The sequence below is a fragment of the Guyanagaster necrorhizus genome, assembly GCF_019112545.1.
Source record: "Guyanagaster necrorhizus MCA 3950 unplaced genomic scaffold BT62scaffold_20, whole genome shotgun sequence".
NCBI lineage: Eukaryota > Fungi > Basidiomycota > Agaricomycetes > Agaricales > Physalacriaceae > Guyanagaster > Guyanagaster necrorhizus.
The window spans coordinates 302,073-321,885 of record NW_025064899.1 but is presented as its reverse complement, the minus strand read 5'-3'; the positions used below and the strand labels follow the sequence as shown (position 1 = coordinate 321,885).

General features: G+C 49.0%; 4 protein-coding genes across 4 annotated transcripts; 3 read left to right on the top strand and 1 right to left on the bottom strand.

Moving 5' to 3' along the window:
- Positions 1-6,521: 6,521 nt before the first annotated feature.
- On the bottom strand, positions 6,522-7,627 carry BT62DRAFT_1078083 (uncharacterized protein; the record flags this gene model as incomplete). Its single annotated transcript, XM_043179356.1, has 6 exons — positions 6,522-6,601; positions 6,642-6,747; positions 6,838-6,963; positions 7,159-7,248; positions 7,301-7,570; positions 7,610-7,627. The coding sequence occupies 6 exons, from the start codon at positions 7,625-7,627 to the stop codon at positions 6,522-6,524; spliced, it is 690 nt and encodes a 229-aa protein (XP_043037388.1).
- Positions 7,628-8,308: 681 nt separating this feature from the next.
- BT62DRAFT_303597 (uncharacterized protein) lies at positions 8,309-9,955 on the top strand. Its single transcript, XM_043180433.1, has 2 exons — positions 8,309-9,670; positions 9,723-9,955. Coding segments are annotated over exons 1-2 (1,206 nt in total). The 5' UTR covers positions 8,309-8,466; the 3' UTR covers positions 9,725-9,955.
- Positions 9,956-11,185, top strand: BT62DRAFT_303598 (uncharacterized protein). Its single transcript, XM_043180434.1, has 2 exons — positions 9,956-10,460; positions 10,510-11,185. The coding sequence occupies exons 1-2, from the start codon at positions 10,187-10,189 to the stop codon at positions 11,058-11,060; spliced, it is 825 nt and encodes a 274-aa protein (XP_043037386.1). The 5' UTR covers positions 9,956-10,186; the 3' UTR covers positions 11,061-11,185.
- A 1,279-nt stretch (positions 11,186-12,464) lies between these two features.
- Positions 12,465-17,947, top strand: BT62DRAFT_971678 (vacuolar protein sorting/targeting protein 10). Its single transcript, XM_043189035.1, has 18 exons — positions 12,465-12,641; positions 12,702-12,836; positions 12,899-13,099; positions 13,149-14,206; positions 14,257-14,497; positions 14,553-14,662; positions 14,718-14,899; positions 14,953-14,987; positions 15,038-15,088; positions 15,148-15,735; positions 15,788-15,886; positions 15,937-16,216; positions 16,266-16,336; positions 16,390-16,837; positions 16,887-16,978; positions 17,035-17,144; positions 17,194-17,493; positions 17,544-17,947. Exons 1-18 carry the CDS (start codon positions 12,498-12,500, stop codon positions 17,773-17,775), a joined length of 4,377 nt encoding a protein of 1,458 aa, XP_043037385.1. The 5' UTR covers positions 12,465-12,497; the 3' UTR covers positions 17,776-17,947.
- Positions 17,948-19,813: the final 1,866 nt, after the last annotated feature.

Here is a 19,813-nt window from a genome sequence, read left to right as displayed (position 1 = left end):
GTATGTCTTCTCAGGTTCTTTTCTTCTTCGGGCAATCCTTCGCCATGTGCCTCTTCTGTCCGCAATTGAAGCATTTTCCTTCCTTCTTCATGCAGTCGATGTCCATTGGTTTTCCGGTCCCAGTGTAGGTTGTGCCAGTCCCGGTCTTCTGTGCGCTGTATGATGGAGTGCTGGTTGCTGAGGAGCCCAATGGTTTTCCGGCAGTTTGCCCTGGCTTGTTCGGGGTTGGCGGGGCTGGCTTTTTAGAATATTCTTGTAGCGTTGTCGCCTCCACTTTCTGCCTTTGTCGCTCCTTGTACATCTCAATGATTCATTCTTTCCATTCATCGTATCCCACCGGCATCAGCATTTTGATGCCCATGGCCGAAATCATCGTGAGGTACGAGGAGGGGACCCCTCGCTTGAGTGCCTCCACCATCCTTCCATCGTTTGCAGTGTCATCTCGGATTCCCACGAGTTTGGCGAGTCGTTCCAACTCGTTGAAGTAATCGGTGGCTGCCTTGTCCCCCATCTTGTATTCCTTGATCTTTTGTTTATGTACTTCCTGGACCGCCGGGTCAATGAATTTGTCGTTGAGCATCCGCTTGAATACCGGCCATGAGGGATAACGATAGTGCTCCCTGGTGGAGGATCGAAAGTTAGGGAAAATTAGGATCCACCACGTTTTGGCCTTGTCTTCCAGGTACGAGGTGGCGAATGCGACTTTGTTCATGTCAGTCCTGATATACCCTATGTAGACTTCGAAATACTGTTCGCAGTCAACCAGGAATCGGTCGATGTCATCAGAGGCCTCTTTAAAGGGGCGAGGTTTTCGGAGAAGGTCGGGGTGACATTGTAGAATGTTAGCATTATGCGGTAGCAGGCCCATCGGGTTGGGCCAGCCGTCAAATGGTGGTTGATGCCATTCGGCCGGTGGTCCAGGGAAGGAGTGTAGCGAATTGTTGTCGGTGACTGGGCTTCCCTTCAGGGTGACTATTCGGACGATGACCCTGTTCTGTACTGTGAATCCGAGGTGGACCGCTTCGGGGTCGTCCCGAACAGGGTCCTTCCCACTTGTTTCTGCCTGATCCGGAGGTGGTTGCCCTCTAAGAAGTCGACTTCCCCTGCCAGTCCAGGGGTTTTGAACCTTGGCAGATTGCCATGCCGGCCGGTTTCTGGTTTGGACAAGCCGTGAAGCCGTGCTTCAGATTGACGGATTAATGTCGGCCTGGCTTCGGATCGAGGGTGCGATATAGGTGGCTCGTTTCGGTGGTACAGGGGGGGGTACGCGGCATTGGTGCCGGCATCTCTGGCTCGTGAGGGGAGTGATATGGGGGTATCGGCATGAGCGGGTCTTCTGGATGCCGCCGGCCATACTCTTTCCATGCATACTCTGTCACCGCATACTGTAGAATACGTCTTTTTTCAGTATCTCCTGCATACCGATATTCCAGTCCTAATGATGTCGCTTGCCAGTGCGCATCCTGCCATAAAAAGTTTCTCTCCTGCTCGTACAGCTCCTGATACTCCCTGTCCCTTGCTCTTCCTATCTCTTCTTTCAAGGCCTCTTCGTCTGTGTCCTCCCCTGCTCATTCCAGTCATTGTCGATATGGGTCGTCACTGTCGTTGTCCTCCTCGTCGCCCTTGTCCCCACTGTCCCCTTCCTCGAGGAGGAAACGGGCGGGCTGGTCGTAGATGGACGGTACGACTGGTCGAAGGGTCGTCGAGGACCCTTCCATTAATTTGAGTGCTGGGTCCGGCATCCCCTCGGTCACTTGTTCGGGCGATGGGAGGGCTCCTGAGTCGACTATAGCGCGTCCCTCCGTGTGCTCTCGTCTCCTCCAGTTCTCGGCTATAGAGGCTGAAGTGTCGTTGGAACTCGGGATTAAGAAACTGCCGAGCGACCCTGCTGCCCAGGAATCGCTGGAGAGCCCTGTCGGGGACGTGGGCATTGTCGGGTACTCGGAGCCCGTAGGCCCCGAGGACAGAGTCGGCATCTGAGGAGATGGTGTCAGTACGGGCAGGGTATTCGAGGTCGACGGTTCGAGGCTCTTCTGCCCTTCCTTGTCGGATGGCTTCGTTCCAGCTGACGACACTGGCAGGTCCTGTCCATGGGTCGTCCTCTGAGTCAGGCTCCCTGAAGGGAGATCCTGAATTGGTACGGAGCTCATACTCCCTAGGGGAGGCTGACCCCATTCTTTCGATCTCTTCTCTTCTTCTTCGTGCCCTTCCTTGCCTGTCGTATTCTGCCGCCTTGTACTGCTCTCGGGCTTCTTTCCGTACATAGTCGGCGAGCTCTTCCTGAGTTTGCCTAATTTCTTCTTCTCAGTTCTGGTTCTGCTGCTGCTGCTGTACTGCCTGGTCATAATCGAAGGGAACGGTAAGATCCCAGTCTGGGAATATTCGGTGTATAATTCTGTCCCGTCCAGCTCTTCCCCTTTCACTGGCGGTTCCGACCTCAGGCTCGCTCCCCATGTGGAGATGTCGGAAGGGATCTCCTGCTGCAGAGATGGCAATCTCTGCATTTGCATAGTCGGGGTGGATGGTCCTTCCATGCGGGTCGTCGATCCCCAGCCTGCTGACGGATGGGCTGGAGCCAGAGTCAGGCTCGGTGGGGGTCTCGGGGGGGTTCTGGGGGGAGTCGGGACTTTCATGGGGTCTCGTAGCCATCCGAGTGGCATCAAGGGAGTCCCGAGCACGGTTTCCAATCCCTGAGGGAATTGGGGAGGCAGGATGCTCAGGGGAGGTTGCTGGAGTGACGTAGTTGGAGACCTCTGCAGGCTCCTGAACGATGTTCATCGTCCATGGGTTCTGGAACCCTGTGAGAGCAGGGTGGTGGTTTCGGCTGTCTCGTCAGAGATGTTGAGGTCCTTCTTCCTCATGAAGGCTCCTCGAATCCGAGTCGTTATTCCTGGTTTCTGGTATGGGTCCCCCTTGTGGGAAGAAGGACATTCTGGTGGAGGGGGGGATGTCATGGAAAGGAAGGTCGGGGGTTACATTGCATAGAATTTGTTGGATATGCTGGAATGCTTGATAGTGCCTGACTATCCAAGCTGCTACTGATTGTCGTCCTCGGCAAAGGGTGATGATGGCTAGAAGTCCGAGTAAAGTTCCGATGATGGAAGTGATAAGCTCGAAGAAGTCATGATTCAGGTCTGCGGTTGTCACTGGAGGCATTCAGTTTCTCAGCACAATTGGGCTTGAGAAAGGGAAGGAGAAGCTTCGAGCTAATTGTTTGACCTCAGTTGCACGTGACTAATAACATGTGATAAATGATCGCTACCTCGTATTTGGGTATAACGATCAAGTCCACGGATATCAATGGAAGTGCTGTCAAGGCTTTTTAAGACAAGTAGGCTCGAGAGTGAAAGTGGTATAGATAAACTTTAGCTTGAAGCTGGGGATTACCAGCGAGAGCTGACCTCCTTAAATACTACTGGATAATGTCTAAATATATACAACTACTTATTGTGTGTTGCTGTGTCCTTTGTGCCCATTGTCCTAGAGCATTACTACCATACATAAAAGGTTCGTTGTGTGTTGTCGAGCACTGTCCCTTTGTCGAAAGACAATGGCGGATATGGCTAGTGGTGCTGACTAGATCCCCACGATCCTAAACGCTTGTCTTAGCGCTGTGACTAAGCACAGATAGGGGTTTAAAGTGAGAAAAGTAGTAAAAATCGTAACATTCTCCCCTTCTTGTCTCAGATGACTTTTCAACAGAATTTCTCAACTTCTTGATCACATATCTTCAACTGTGCAGCCAAATGCACACCATAGCTTTACTTGTTGGAATCTGTGAGAGAATTCAAGCCATCCAGCCATCCAGCATGCTAAGTAAGGAAAGAATCCGAGGGAAATTAGAGGAATTAGGTAGAAACTACCAGAAAAGGAGTAGTCTAGTATAAATATGAGAAGTCAATGAGGAAACTCCTCAAGAGTTTGTAATCCAAAGACTAAAGATCTTACAAGCACATACTCTGGATACAGTCCAAATCTCAACATTACTAACTCTCATGTATCCTGACCACAAAACACAATGACTATGCCAATTTATTTTTGTTTATGAGAAAATCACTCTGCCCCCCAACATCTCAACATACAAGCCTCTTTCTGATGACCTTTCAAGTCCATCAGCCAGTGGGATGGATGGTTCTGAGATGGTCATCATACTCCATGTGCATTTCTTTTTCTCTAGATGTCTTTCCACATGCTTAGTGAATATTGAAGATAGGACTGACAAAGCCTCAGTACAGGGAGATTATTCTCCCTTCACAGCAAATCTTGCTCCAAGATAACAAAACCAGATCTCAATATTTTTGAAAGGTTATCACTTAATGTTCAATTACATCCAAATATTCACTTTGCATGGAAAAATAAGTCATCAAAGGGCTGCTGCATCCATATTTGTTAAGCCAGCCTCATCAAAAGGTGATTACTCAGAATGCCTGGCTTTGCACATGCTCAAACATATAACAGAAAAATGTGCAAAGCCACAAAGGTTCAATAATAATGGCAAACCAAATATGCTCATGTGTTTCCATCAGCTTCAGAGATAGATTCCAAGTTGTCAGTGTACTCAATATTATTCAGGATTTACAGATAGATAATATAACCACTGCCTCAGGGGAGATGGAGGCCTAGCCACTAGCACCACAACATGACAGTTGAGTAGATGATTTCAGGTACAATCCTTTGACAAAGGTTGGATCAGACTTCCAAGGGTGGCTTACTGAGCCAAACTTAGACCTGCATGAAAAAAGCTGTTTCAAATCAGTTAAATGTTTTATCTTTCAGACAGTCATCTCACAAGAGTTAGGAGGCCTCACTGTACCAAACCATCATCACTCTGAGAGTCTCCTCTCATCAGCATCCTCATTGTGAGTACTTAAGCACTTGTTTCCAAATCATATCTATTCAAATATTTGACATAGCATGGTCACTCAAACAAGGCAAATGAACCAAGAGCTTGAGGCAGCATTGACATTGACAACACTCCCCAATGAACTCCTATACATGATATTTGACCACATCAGGAAGAGGGACTTGGTAGCTCTCACATGCCTTTCTTGAAGACTGAATGCTGTAGCAAGCCATCAATTGCTTGGTCCATGGCATGAAATCCTGAACAAGTACAGCACATTGGGGTGGTTTTGCTCCAGTGCTTCTAGTGACTTCTCTAGCCTATGCTACCTTCAGCTTTCCTACAAAAACCATACATCCCATCAATAACCCTGAAGTTCACCTCACACTTCATGGCAGACCTTGACAAATTCCTATGATACCAGAGGAATATCCCCCAAAAACTACATCCTAGCCTGCACATTTACTTCCCACTTACATGGAGTAGCATGGGTTCTGAGCACTGTGCAGGATACTTTCACACATTCTGTGCAAGGCTTGTCAGGTTACAATGTGTGTCCTTCAGGAACGGCATTAGCTGAGGATGTTCCACCTCAATCAACCCACCACTATTCAACCCACCACTATTCACCACTCTGACTTCCATGAACATCTCTCATGGACCTGCATTCTTCATGGACTGGCTCATCTGCTCAGCCCATGCATCACCCCTTGAATCATTGGCACTAGAACATAGTTATAAAGAAGAGGGTGGTTTCATTGTGCAACACCTCCCTCACCTTAAATGAGTAGCATTCAGATCATGCTCGTTTACAGCGGAACAGTTATCTTTGTTTTTTTCCCATCATACATCAATAACAGATTTGACGTTCTTCTATAGTAAAGTCAACCCACCACATCCGTATTTACATGCTGCTCACATAAAACTTCCACATCTGCATACTATCACTATAGGCATCCAAAATTTGGTGAATATGCTGACCTCTATGAGTCCAAAGTCCCTCCCCAGCCTAAAATCAGTCATGATACTTGGCTGCCATCCATGGGTTTGCACTCACAAATTTTGCCGGAACACCACACTTAAGCAACCAGATATTCATCGTGTTCTATATTGGATATCACGATTACCGAATATGTCTTGTGTGCAGCTCCCCTTCGAATATGAATGGGAAACTATTTCAGGACTCACTTTACCAGGTGTTACCAAAATGGTGGCAATGAAAGATTCGGTATATTCGAACTTGGAGAGGATCACGCCGATTTCAGTGCTCTTTCTAAATGTGAGGGAGTTCGAGGTGATGCGGGTATGGGTGGAGGACAGAACGTTGATGAGAGAGATAAATGAGCGCTGGCCAGGGCTACGATGCGTGACGTTTACTGCAAAATGAACAGGATACTTCGGGACAATTCTAGTTACCTATGTCACAATTTCTTGAGTTACTTTTCTTAACCATGTTTTCTAAACGCTTAATCTATGGTCTTAACTGATCTTTTGTGAGCGGTGCACTCTATCGTGTCTGCCCACAATACGTGTGTCTAGTAGGGTGATCCTTGCTGCCATACCCATGACGAAAGGTTGACAATGTGCGATCAAGTTACAATCACTTAAAAATATTTCTCACTGGAAATACGAAACGTATTCCCTGAATTTCTGGGCTAGATTGCGCACCACAATAGCTTCACTGACTATCGTCATGGCGAAGAAAATCGGGCTGCATCAGATCACCGATGGTTCCAATTTTGAGAGTGATGGTGACTCCTAGACGGAGAGAAGTAAAGCTTCTAATACGATAGCGTACCATACCGGCAGGCCCCTGTGACAAGGCCAGCAAGTTCTGCTACATCACCTTGCATGGGTATGATTAAGGACTGAATAAAGGATAGACGGCGAGTGTGAAGAGACCCCTGTGATCAATCAGCTCAAATTTGTTGTTGATATTGATTTAAAAAAAGTAATGACATAGCATGAGATATTCCTTTCGAGTGACTCATCACGACATTGGAACGGTGTTTGAGATGGACATGAGGAATCTTGAACTCGCTAATCCCGGCCTTGAGGTACTTGATGCTAGCGAGAAGCTCCATGAGGTCGAGGATCCCGGGAGAAGCAAATGGAGAATCCTACGAAACAGGTTAGAAAGCGAAAAAGATATATTTTTGGTCGATCGAGGCCAGTTGAATGGACGGATGATAAAAATAAATCTAATGTTACACCATAAATCTTGGTGTCGAGAGACAGGTCGGTGCTGGCCTCCAAAGCTTTGAGGAACGAATCGAGCGCGTACAGGAAAAGTGGTTAGCTCATTCAAAACCTACATACGAGAGGTACGTGAGACGAAGACAATGATAGGAACGGCTTGAACTCGGCGCTCTCGAATTCAGAGCTCCGAGTTCAAGGAAGGAATCCTGCAGAGCAAGTTAGAAAGTGAAAGAGAAGAGTCTGCATGCAAGGGCCTACCTCGCATTCGTTGAGGACATTTGTTGGACGGCACCACAGAGTAGAACTTGTCGATGGCCCCTCTTTGAATCGCCAACGGAGCGTGCTTGATAACGACGACATAGTCAGGGTGCTCGCCGTTGTCGGCATCAGGAATCGCCAGTTCGCGTTGAGCGTATCTTCCACTTGTTGATCTCCTGGGTCCTCTACAGCAAAGTGGTTGCTAAGAGCAATGGAGACAATGGCGGGATACCATCGTCGACGGCCAAGACAGATTTGAGTTCGACTTGTCTTGTGTCATAGGTGGGTGGTACTGCAGTCGTAGGATACACTGAATGGTAGCGACATGGTATATGGTAAAAGAATCCAGAGAACTTGTTCCACCCTGGCTTGATGAGAATCACGCATTTTAATACGCGTTGAGTGGTCCGTGCTCACGCAATGGGCGGGGAACTGGCGTGTTTGAACTGGGGCGCGGTACGTCAATTTCACCACGTGACGTCCAGGGATAGTTGACGTCAATGGACTCCTTTTTTGGAAGCGTATGTAAGCGACGGAATCTTGACGTACGCGACTATCGACTTTGTTTCCTAACTGTTCATGACGTGAAATTTGACCACTCCAGGTTACTCTCAGTTCTTCAGAGTTCTAAAGAATTGAATCCCAAGATGACGCAGGGAAGGGTGGGCATTATCCTACGTGGCTAGTTATTTAACGAGTGCTTATTGACAGCACCAGGGACTTTACAGGTTGCTTCAGGACTCATGGCTCATATCAATACCGGCCTCGCCCTTTCAACCTACTATCACCTCTTTATCACAAACGACCCTCCCTCTGATGCCGATGAAAAAGGTATTCGGTCTTTGCTAGTTGAAGCAGAAGCGCAGTGCGCTCTCCTCGAATCCGGACTTGACCAGGACGATCCAAATATCGTGGTGAGATGTGACCAGCTCCGCATATATACTACCGCTCTTAGATCTGCCATCTCCCCGCTCCGGTGTGTACCGTCAGAAATCCTAATAGAAATCTTTCTGGTGAAAGGCAGATGGGATTCACCGTACTATGACATCCTAGACGAGCATACGGGACCATGGCTCATTGCAAAAGTTTGCAGGAGATGGCGGGATATAGCTTTATCTTGTCCCTAGCTGTGGTCATCGTTTTCGCTGCTCAAGGACTACGACAGAATGCAATACTACCCCGGGAATCAAGGCTATCGTGGAATTCCCGGCGCGGTCCTTAACCTCGATGAGCTCTCGGAACAATCCTCTGAGGATCTCGTAAAAATGGCGGAGAATGCTCTCAAACGTTCCGCAACCGCTCTGTTGACCGTTTATCTCGTTCTTCTACTATCAACAGAACGGGACGATAGAGAATGCTTAGATCGGGTGTTAGCTGTCATAGTTCGGCATTCACAACGATGGAAGGACGTAACGATCTTGGCAGAGGAAAGTGTCATATTCTCCCTCTCCCAAATACACGGTAATCTCCCATCATTGAACAAACTGCGACTTCACTATTTGACCAACACTGGACGTGTTTTCTCTGGATTAGAAATTGCGCCTCGGCTTCGCGATGTCACATTAGAGAATCTGGGTCTTCCTAGATACCTACCACTTCCTCAGTTCACAAGTTTATCATTTGTGGGATCAGATTTCCATGATGTACCGCCCGAAGACCTTTATTCTGTGTTCCAGAATGCTAGCGGTCTGGAGGAGTTTCACTGGTCCAAGTCACCATTCCCTGTGCGCTACGAGACGGAGTGGGACACCACTCCTGATACCCCGCTCATCCTTTCGCGGCTGAGAGTCCTCGATCTTTGTATTTCAGATGCAGGACTTTTCAACAGAATCACACTCCCCGCATTAAAGAAGCTGGAATGGAAAACATTTTTGCAATTTCCTCATTGCGATGGTCTGGAGCATGATGAATCCTACCCGGCACTGCGTCGACTTATCACACGTTCTAATGGGCTTCAGTCCCTGCGGACCGTTGTGCTCAATCTCACAACTCTTCGACCACAGATATATGGTTTGCTGGACGACATTCCAGGGGTCGCTGAACTGCATATTGTCAATGACATTAACAGGGCTTCCTATGAGGGCGAGCGGTTCATTGTTCCCCTTTTCAATGCGTTATCCTATGGCAGAGGTAGCCTCCCAATATTGTCACGGCTGGAAACCTTTAAAATTAACGCTTGGGTTAAAATAATATGCGAGACTTCAGAGGCCGGTATCACTATGGTGAAGTCGGGATGGAGGGCAGGGACCGATCTGGGTAGCTGCAAGCTTAGTGCTGTTGAATTGTCTTGCATATTTCTGTCGGAAAAGTTCAGAAAGTGCCTAATGGATATGCGCAGCGAAGGGCTGTCCGTGTCAGGAAGAAGTATTTGTGAGCCAATCTCTATCTCACGCTGATTGCTCACATTCATCGCCAAGAACAGAAATGTATATCCTGTCTGGATCCTCCTATATGTAATCGGTAACCAAAATCTTTCTGGGAGTCTAAAGTGTTCCATGGGTGACCTGGTAAATCCCGCCCGGCTCCCTTCCCCTCGGACTTGAATTGGGTCTCCCGCTAGTCAACGACATTCAGACGGCTGCTGAGCTATATATTGGCATCGAGTTTGACCTACTTGCTCCTGACGATGTTGGCGATGACTGACAAGAGCGTCATTTGACTGATACTGATACTGATCCCATATCCAGGAGTTTTCATTAGTAACGGGGAATACATTACTGTATTTCTGTCCCGTCTGCTCCACCATCTGATCTGCCTCCATGGTACCCATGGCTACTGAGTGCGTATCGTATTGAATGCTTGAATCACGCACAGCCATTATAAGATGGTCATGATAGGTCGTCAGGGCACTCACGACGACTTCTAGGCCCCCTATTCACACTAGAGATGGCGCTAAACATTTTGAGCTTGGTGGACGACCCGAAGACGCTAGGAAGGGCGTCACAACTCAGCCGACATTGGGGGAAGCTCGTGGAGGATGAGGCTGTGTGGAGGAGGATGTGTAGGCTTTGGGAGTTTGGGTCCCCCGTGCAGAGAGCTTTTCTGGATGATGGGGATGACGATGATGATATATGGGGGCAGGGAAGGAAAAAGCAGAGACATCGTTTCAGCACGTTGCTCTTTTCCTACAAATCCCATTTCAAGTACTCGTACTCGACCAGTGAGTTCGTCTTCCCCTCTCATTCACTGCACAGCTCATAATCATCTAGTGATGAACTGGCGCTATGGCGGCCGCCTGCTTCGTGCCCACCGTGTGCCGGTAGTCAATCCAACGAACGGCGTTATCACCTCCATCGCCTTGGATGATGATTGGGTGGTGGTCGGACTCGCAAATTCGCGAATACATGTGTTCAGTACTTGGACGGGTGTTTTGGCTCGAACTCTTGTGGGCCACGAATCCGACATTTGGGGGGTGCACTTGGTCAGTTGCGGAGGGAGAAGGAGAAAGAGGGAAGAGAGCCTGGGGATGGAGGAGGATGGCGAGGAGTGGAATATTCCTCATTCGCTGCGAGTTGCCCTCGGTTTAGAGGGCGAAATCGACAAGGAGGATAGCGACGACGACGACGACACTAAGAACCCCCATTTCGGGGTTTGTGGTGCGTCTGAAGGATGGGGCCAGCCAAACTCTCTCGTCGTCAGCGGCGGCTGCGACAAGGTTATACGGGTCCGGATACTGCATATACGTCTTGTATGGACATACGTCGACGATACGGTGCATCGATGCCGCAGAATCGACCGATTGCAGTTAGTGGGCGAGTGATCACATTCTCACTATCGTCATACAGTGTGCTGCACCGTATCTCTGCGCACGATTCGAGCGTGACGAGTTTGTAGTTCGATAGACGGTGGCTCGTGATGGGCGGGAATGACGAGCGGGCGAAGTTGTTTGAGACTGATATGGGGATCCATGTGAGAGATCTGACTGAGGCGAGTGAGAGTGTGTGGAAGGTGGCGTACGGGAGGGATAGGGAGACGCTTGCGGTTATGTGTCGGAGGGCGGGGAAGACTGTTATGGAGATTTGGAGTATGAAGCCTGGGGAGGACGTTCAGATTTTTGCGACAGAATTGACAAAAAATGTGACTCTGACCACGTACTATTATTACTCAATGGTGTCATGCTCTGTATTCCTCCCAGCGCATAACGTTCACTCTTTAGAAGATTAATAATGATTGCCCAGTATTGGGACAAGGAGCGGCGGCACGTGACATTCGTCAATCCATGGGTAAAAGGAGAAACTTGGTAACCGTATCCTACATGGCGAACGTTGTGATCGAACTCCATGGGCCATATAACCAACTGAACTAGTCGGCCACTAGACCAAGCTTAGTACGACTTAGATCGCCGTTTACTATGGGAGAGATCTAACCGAAGCCTTTTTGAAAATCGAGATCTTTGGGTGGGTTATTGGTCCTGCCATTCCCGTATTTGATGTCGACAGAACGCTGCGTAGCGGCGTTCAGGCAAAATCTATCGTGCTACAGCACCCGGCGTATCGGACTCGAAGCCATACCAAGATGATGTTATTGACATTGTCAGCGCTTTATTTGGGAGCGCGGCAGCTAGTCCTGTATCATATTCATAGAAGATTGCGTCATGATAGCATCTTGATATGACCGATGGGCGCTATTCCAAGAAAGCGGTGGGTTATATCAGCCTGGGAGTAAGTAGTGGAGGGGTCAGTGGAACACTAGGGGGCATTGTTATCGCCGATATGAGGCGGACGAATTTGTTTCGTGCCGCGGAGGGATAATCTTCAAGGGATTATCCATCAATATCAATGCGGAACTTATTCCGGGGCAACCAACACGTTTGAAAGACGGATGAACTAGATCAGGTGATGTCCATGAAACACAGGCCTATTGACGTGTCATCGTTTTGCAATCTGACAGTCTTCGAGCCCAACCGTTACATTGTCTCGATAGTAAATTTAAACCTGCCGGTGGAGTGAGTAGAGTCGGAAACGTACCGATTCATTCAGAGCGGAACAAGTTCAAAGAGGGCTACAGTTTGCATGAGGGGGCTCAAGGGTTCTGAAGTTTGAGCGGTACAATGTCGCTACCATCGGACCAGAAGTCTATAAAAAGCGCCGTGTGGCTGTGTATGGCGCCGGGTCCCGTTCACGTGACCCAATTTGCCTGCGTGTTACGCAGCGCAGCATCTCCTGCCTTTTCCAATCAACCTTTCCCATCCACCACGATGATTTTGCGACAACGGGTCGCATACCTTTTTCTCTCCTTATTCGGGCTGCTTGCCCTCTCTGTGCTGGCTGCCGACCCTACCCACTCGATAACCTCTTTCCAAAACCTCCCAGGACGACTATTTTTCTTCGATGATACCGAGGTATGTAGGCGCTCTCGCGGTGCGAGGAAGGTGACTGATGACGGGCGTTATTTTGTGCAGACGGCAATATATTTTGACCCTGTGGATGGAAACGTTTACGTTACGCAGGACGAGGGCAAATCATGGAATATAGCGGCCGACATACCGAAGGGAGAGGCGACGATGGTTATCGAGCATCCTTTTGACAACCAATATGTGAGTACGATTTCTCTGCTGCTTCGGTAACGAAGAAGAAAACTCGCTAACGTTTCGTCAAGGCCTTCGTATTGACTCGGGGGACACGGCATTACCGTACGGAAGACAGAGGCAAGACATGGCGCGCCTTCGACATGCCCATTCCGCCAGCCCTTGTCTCGAAGCCGCTTTCTTTCCATTCAGACCCCAGGAAATACGGATATATTCTGTACCAAGGGACGTCCTGCGAAAGGATCGGGTGGGGGAACGTTTGTCACGATGAGGTGCGTGTTTTTTTTACCTTGTTTTCGCCTTTACTTACTTCGTATGCAGACATATTATACAAAAGAAGCATTCAGTGACGAATCCAAGCTCTTACTTATCGAGACTTCCCGATGTCAGTTCGCCCACAGCACCGCTGATTTCAAGCACGAGGGCCCTCCGGACCTTATCTACTGCGTAGCATTCGACTCTTCATCCCTTAGTGGCGCCCACACTCTGTCCTCCAGTAAACTGTTCTCAAGTACTGACTTTTTCAATGGGGACATTCGTGTAGAGCAAATGGGCATCGGCAACAACGCAAAGGGCGTCATTGCATTTGCCATCGTATCCAAGTTTGCTGTCGTGGCACTCAAGGACCTGTCTTCCGGAAGCAACGGAGACATGCTGCTGTACGTCACTGTGGATACAAAGACGTGGGCAAAAGCACAGTTCCCGCATGCGTCATCCGCGCAGCTTAGGGAAAATGCATATACAATCGTCGAGTCTACAACGCATTCATTGGCGATTGATGTGGTACTACAGGATCAAGGAAAGATCGGGACACTCTTCGTGAGCAACTCGAACGGGACGTTCTTTGTGGAGAGTTTGAAGGATACCAACCGGAATGAGGCAGGATTCGTCGACTACGAGCGGCTGTACGGTGTTGAAGGTGTTGGTCTCGCGAACGTTGTCGCGAATGCAAACCTCGTGGAGGGTAGCGGTGCAAAGAAGCTGCTCAAGACGCTTATCACGTTTGACGATGGTCGGTCGTGGGCCCCCGTTCGAGCTCCATCTACCAACGTCGAGGGCCAAAGCGTTAACTGCAATCCGGATGATACCAGCAGCTGTTCACTTCATCTGCACTCTGTCACCACCCCTCACAACTTTGGTCGCATCTTCTCCTCTCCCGCTCCAGGGCTCATGATGGGAGTTGGAAGCATCGGAGAGACGTTGAGAGACTACGAGGACTGTGACACGTTCCTCAGCACGGACGCTGGCGTGACCTGGAAGATGGTCCGTCACGACGCTAACAAATACGAGTTCGGTGATTCCGGAAGCGTAATCGTTGCCGTAAACGACGAAGATGGAATAGATTCGGTCTCCTACTCCACTGATTTCGGACAGACTTGGTTAGTACCTTATCGTTTGTCACTACCCTGTGCTCATATAACCCTAACAGGAAGGAGTACAATTTTGGTGTCCGCCTTCGAGCACGCGCGCTGACGACCGTTTCGGATTCGACCTCGCAAAAGTTCCTTCTTGTGGGTCAGGTCGCAAGGAAGGACCAGAGTCAGAGTATTGGACGATTCGTGGTTCTCTTCCTTGACTTTGCAGATACGCGCTCGAGGAAGTGCGAGTCTGGTGACTTCGAGGAGTGGTATGCGAGGCCTGCTCAGAGTGAGTGTTTGATGGGACACAAGGTAAGATTATCTCGTATCCTTCCAGGGGTCATCGTCAATTGATATCTGGTCACAGCAATGGTACAGGCGTAGAAAGATGGGCGCAGACTGTTATGTTGGGGAAAAGTTTACCGACCCCGTCGAGCATGAGGAGAACTGCGCTTGTGTGGATGCGGATTATGAATGGTATGTATCACCTTCCTTGCTATCCGTCGACTGGTCCGATTGATATCTGGTTCAGCGACTTCAATTTTGTTCGCAATGGCGATCAGTGTGTGCCGACTGGTCCTGAACCTATTGCAGCTGGTACTTGTCCCAAACCAAGCATGACGTATAAGGGCTCGTCCGGGTGGAGGAAGATTCCTGGAAATACGTGTACGGGCAGCACGAAGGATGCGCTGATCGATAAACCGTGTTCTTCTGGTAGGTGGACATTGGCTAGTTTTCTGGGTATCGCTGAGTGTAATGTGGCGTAGCTCAACCTCAGGAGGGTGAAGTTATCCATCAGACAGTCTGTCTCCTTTTGCGCTGCCGCTTTGATCTTTACTCATGAATCTGTAGTTTGAATTCCCTGCAGCTATCGTCCAGCACTCGTACTTCAAAGACTCCACAGTATGTATACTTCATGTACTGTCCGTTGGCGGGTCTCAGTTGTTCGTTTGCTTCTACAGACAATTATTGTTAGGTTGGAAGACAACACAATCTGGCAATCAAGCAACGAAGGCTACACGTGGAATCAGCTATATCCCGAGGAGTCATTCTTGGCGTTCTACCTCCATCCTTATAGCGCAGATCGCGCCTACCTTATTACGAGCGGTACCAGGTACTACACTACCACCGATACCGGGCGCTCCTGGAACGCTCTCAACGCACCGACACCACCCAATACCTTCCGCGCCCAGGTCCTCCGCTTTCAACCCGATTCGGACAAACTCATCTGGACCGGGAACAGGAACTGCGAGAACGTCTTCGACGACTGTCACGCCGAAGCACAGTATACTCGTAATAACGGACGCAACTGGGAATTCGTGGAGAGTTATGTCGTCAACTGTGCCTGGGCGACTGATACGAAGCTCAACGCTGATCCGACGGAGATCATCTGCGAGTCCTATCAGACGAAGGGCGGATCGCAGAGGTTTTTCCAGAGTACTAATCCATTGGAATTGGTCGAGGGACAGCAGTATTTCAAGAAGAAGAAGAAGCTATTTAACGAAGTTGTTGGGTTTGCCAAGTTTTCAGAGTTCTTGGTCGTAGCTGAGGTAAACCTTTCGAGGCGATGTTTTGTGATGATTTTGACTGATCATCATGTAGCTGTTACCTGCGCGTCGTTCCTTAGATCTGCAGGTGTCGCTTGATGGTGTCAACTTTGCCACTGGCCTGTTCCCGCCGAGTATGCACCCGGAGGCCCATGTACGTGCACCACGGCGTTGTGTCATTCACTTTGCTAACGTTTGATTTAGGCTTACACCGTCTTGGAATCTTCGACTGGGTCACTTTTCTTGCACATGACGATTTCCGAGCCGCCAAGTCCATATTGGGGTACTATCCTAAAGTCCAACTCTAACGGAACATACTTTGGTATCGCCCTGGAAAATGTGAACCGTGATGATCGCGGATTCGTCGATTTCGAAAAGATAATTGGTCTCGATGGAATTGCTCTCGTGAACGTGGTGTCCAACACGCAACACGCCACTGTCAATGGCAAGAAAGAGCTACAGTCGAGGATTACCCATAACGATGGTACGTGATCGTAGCATGATCGTGTAATCGCTAACGGTTCTCGTTGTAGGGAGTACGTGGAAACCACTCCCGCCTCCGCCGTTGGATTCGCAAGGAAACAAATACGAGTGTGACACCACGGTTCGCTTCTTCTGTTCGGTAACTTCCCTGTCATTATTAACATGTTAGTCTAGAACTGCGCTCTTCATGTACATGGATACACCGAACGCACAGATCCGCGGGCGACGTACAGTAGCCCCTCTATCGTAGGACTGATCATGGCTGTCGGCAACGTTGGAGAATCTCTCGCGCCCTATATCCAGAGTGACACCTTCCTCAGTCGAGATGCCGGGTTTACTTGGGAGGAGGTGCACAAGGATGCGCATCTCTGGGAGTTTGGAGACTCTGGGTCTCTTCTGATTATGGCGAACGATGAAGAGCCCACGGATCATGTACTGTTCAGCACTGACGAAGGCAAGAACTGGAGGGAGTATCGGTTCTCGCAGGATAAGATGAGAGTGACGTCCATTGTTACTGTTCCTGCCGATACGAGCCGGAGGTTCATTCTCTTGGCGCAGTATCCGCGCTCGTTGACGTCTGTTGTGGTACATCTGGATTTCAGTGCGTTGACGAGGACGCCTTGTGAGTTTTTCTGCTTGGTGGTAGCGACTGTGATTAATGTGACGTTCAGGTCAACTGAGCGTCGAGGATCCTGGGCATGATGATTTCGAACTCTGGAGCCCAAGTGAAGAACGATCGGAGAAATGCTTGTTTGGCCGTCAGGTAGGAAAGAACATTCTGCTCTTGCTGCTGAAGGTGCCGATGATGATTTATGTCAGACACTGTACCACCGCCGAGTACGCGATACGAACTGTGTAGTGGGTAGTCAGCCGAAAGCCAGCGCTCAGGTGGTGAGCAACTGTGCATGCACGCAGACTGATTTCGAGTGGTCAGTTATACCTTTCCTCCTCCTTGTACTCTTCTCATGTCCTATATAGTGAGTTTAACTATGTCAAGAACACCAATGACGAATGTGTATTGGTGCCTGGAACGACGCCTCTCCCTGACGACGACTCGTGCAAGAACGACGAGGAGTTTTGGTACGAGAGGACTGCTTATCGGAAGATTCCTTACTCGAGCTGTGAGGACGGGCTCAGACCGGATCGGGGAACGAGGCATTCATGTCCCGGATTCAGAGCACATGGACCTCTCTTCTGGTGGTTCATCATACTGATTCCGTTCATGTTCACCGCGCTTGTCGGATACTGGTACTACCGTCGGAGCGGAATGGCGAGAGGGTATGTTTGTTGTTTGTTCCTCCACTGTCTTATTGCTTACTCTGTTGCAGACAAATCCGTCTTCCTGGGGATGGTGGACCGTATTACGGCGGGAGCAGGGGTGGTGTTATGGATACCCTTGCGTCTGTTCCGTGGTTTGTCGTTGGGATGGCGGGGATTGCATGGGAGTGGGTTGCCTCGCATGTCGAGTCGGCGGGTACTGCTTTCCGTACACGGAGAGGCTATAGGAATGTTCCCGTTGATGAAGATGCGCAGATTCTGAGATTTGAAGATGAGAGTTGAACTGTCATTCTAGTGTATGCTTAGATTTATGCTTTCTTTTTTAAAAAATTTATTTAGTACACTACTAGTCCTAGTCAGTGGTCAACTTGTATCATACTATCGAGGGCTTGATGGGCGTATGCAGTTGTCATTAGTACCTTGGTTGCACAATTACAATCTTTACTTAATGGTTAAACTTATGCTTGTTAGCTATTAGTCTATCAGTTTCTGTAGGTGTGTTGCATAAAATGTAATCGTGATATCGTTGTGCAAATGCGAACGCGAAGAGTGGGTCCTGCAAATGACAGACAGCATGAAAATAAGGGCCAGAAGCCTTTTTCGGAGCTGCTTTTCTGGTTTTTGAACTAGGTGCGAAGGAAGCTGCATCCTCGACCGGTGTTTGGACAATGTCTTCGCGATCAAAGTTCGACCTCGGCGTATCTACCTAGCGGAAATGTGGTACCTTCCCGTGTGTATGTTCTTGGCGTCTTGTTATTCTTATCCTCCGTCCCTTCATTTGGTTTCTTGTCTTATTTTCGGGCCGGGACGACATGGGAGGATTTGAGGTTTGTGAGCATCGGGGTAGAATTTATTAACCTTGTGGTGGGGATCGAGGATTCGATACATATGAACGGAGTTGAATGTGACAGGCTCAGTGATCTTTTTACTCGAGGTCTGTTTGTGCTCATGGTTCTCGAAGGGTTATGCCGCCGGTGTTAGTTATTACCGATAGCAGAATCCTGGTGGGGAAATATTGCGTAAGCATGGTCGTGAAAAATGACCAATGTCCCTATTCTTGTCTTCCGGTTCATATATGACTCTCCCGTGTTAAGTTTCGAGTTAAAATAGCATTCAAGAACACACCCACACCCACACTCACACTCTCTCTGAGGCTACGACCATCTGCTTTTACCTGCTTCCGTTGAAACAAGGCAACCAACCACTCGTCCAAAGCCCACTGAAATAATCCCAAGCCGGTAAAGAACTGCTCTTGCGAAATCGGGCTGTAGAATCGCACAGTTTTGAAATTAGAATGGTTGGCATCGGCATCCGGTACGAGGAGAACGCTCATGTCGGAAACGTGAAGAGTCCGAAGGAGGTTCCTTCAGGTGGGTATTACAGCTAAAAAAAAAAAAAGAGCGTTAGACCACCCATTTGAGGCGTCATATTCGTTCTCGTAAGCGGCATCTCACCTCCTTGTGATGTAGATTGATCTCATCTCGACAGACACCAACGAACGTAGTCACCAATGCGATGTAGGCGAAGTCACCTAGACGATTCTTCGTCGTACAGACGCTCATCATCATTGCAGCTGTGTAGTGTTCAATTTACCAGAAGAGATGTTCTCTCGCGACACAAGAAATCCTGTAGAGATCAGTGAGTATTGTTTTTCAAGCCAACTACGCGGACGCTGACTTCAGGCGGAAGTATGACATCCAGTCGTTCGAGACAGAAGTCTTGTCAGGTTTGTCACCGATTTAGTACCTGTTCTTGCGCAGGTCGACGGTTCCATAGGCATGTGCCGCCGCCAAAGTTAAATGTGATCTCCAGTACCCATGCTCGAGATGTGCCTCACGCTAAGGACCATGCATCTTCCTTAATGATCCTGCCGTTTCCTGAGAGAAAAGGCGTGATGCCAAGGAGCGTAGTATGAACTCCAGTGCGGACTACCGTCAAGGCTCGGCCGAGACTGTTTCTGATTCTTACCTTTCTGATTCTTGCCTTTGTTCAACTTCCTTCTCGACCTCAGACGACACTTTGTCGCCTACATTTCGCACCTCGCCAACCATTCCTGACACCAAAGAACCCTGGTTGCGGGGAAGCGGTCTGGAAAAAATTTCACGCCGATTCGCACCCTTCTTGTTCATCCTCGACCTCCAACAAAAAGTACACGGATTTTTCGTGGGTGGGCTCAGACGATGGGTCTGGAGATGACGATAGTTATTACACTTCTGTCCCGCATTCCGCACTGGTTCTTCATTGTGTGTCGACTAACACCTCTCCCCCACTTCCATACTTAGATGCTATACGTGTTAGTATGTATGACATCGTTAGCGCG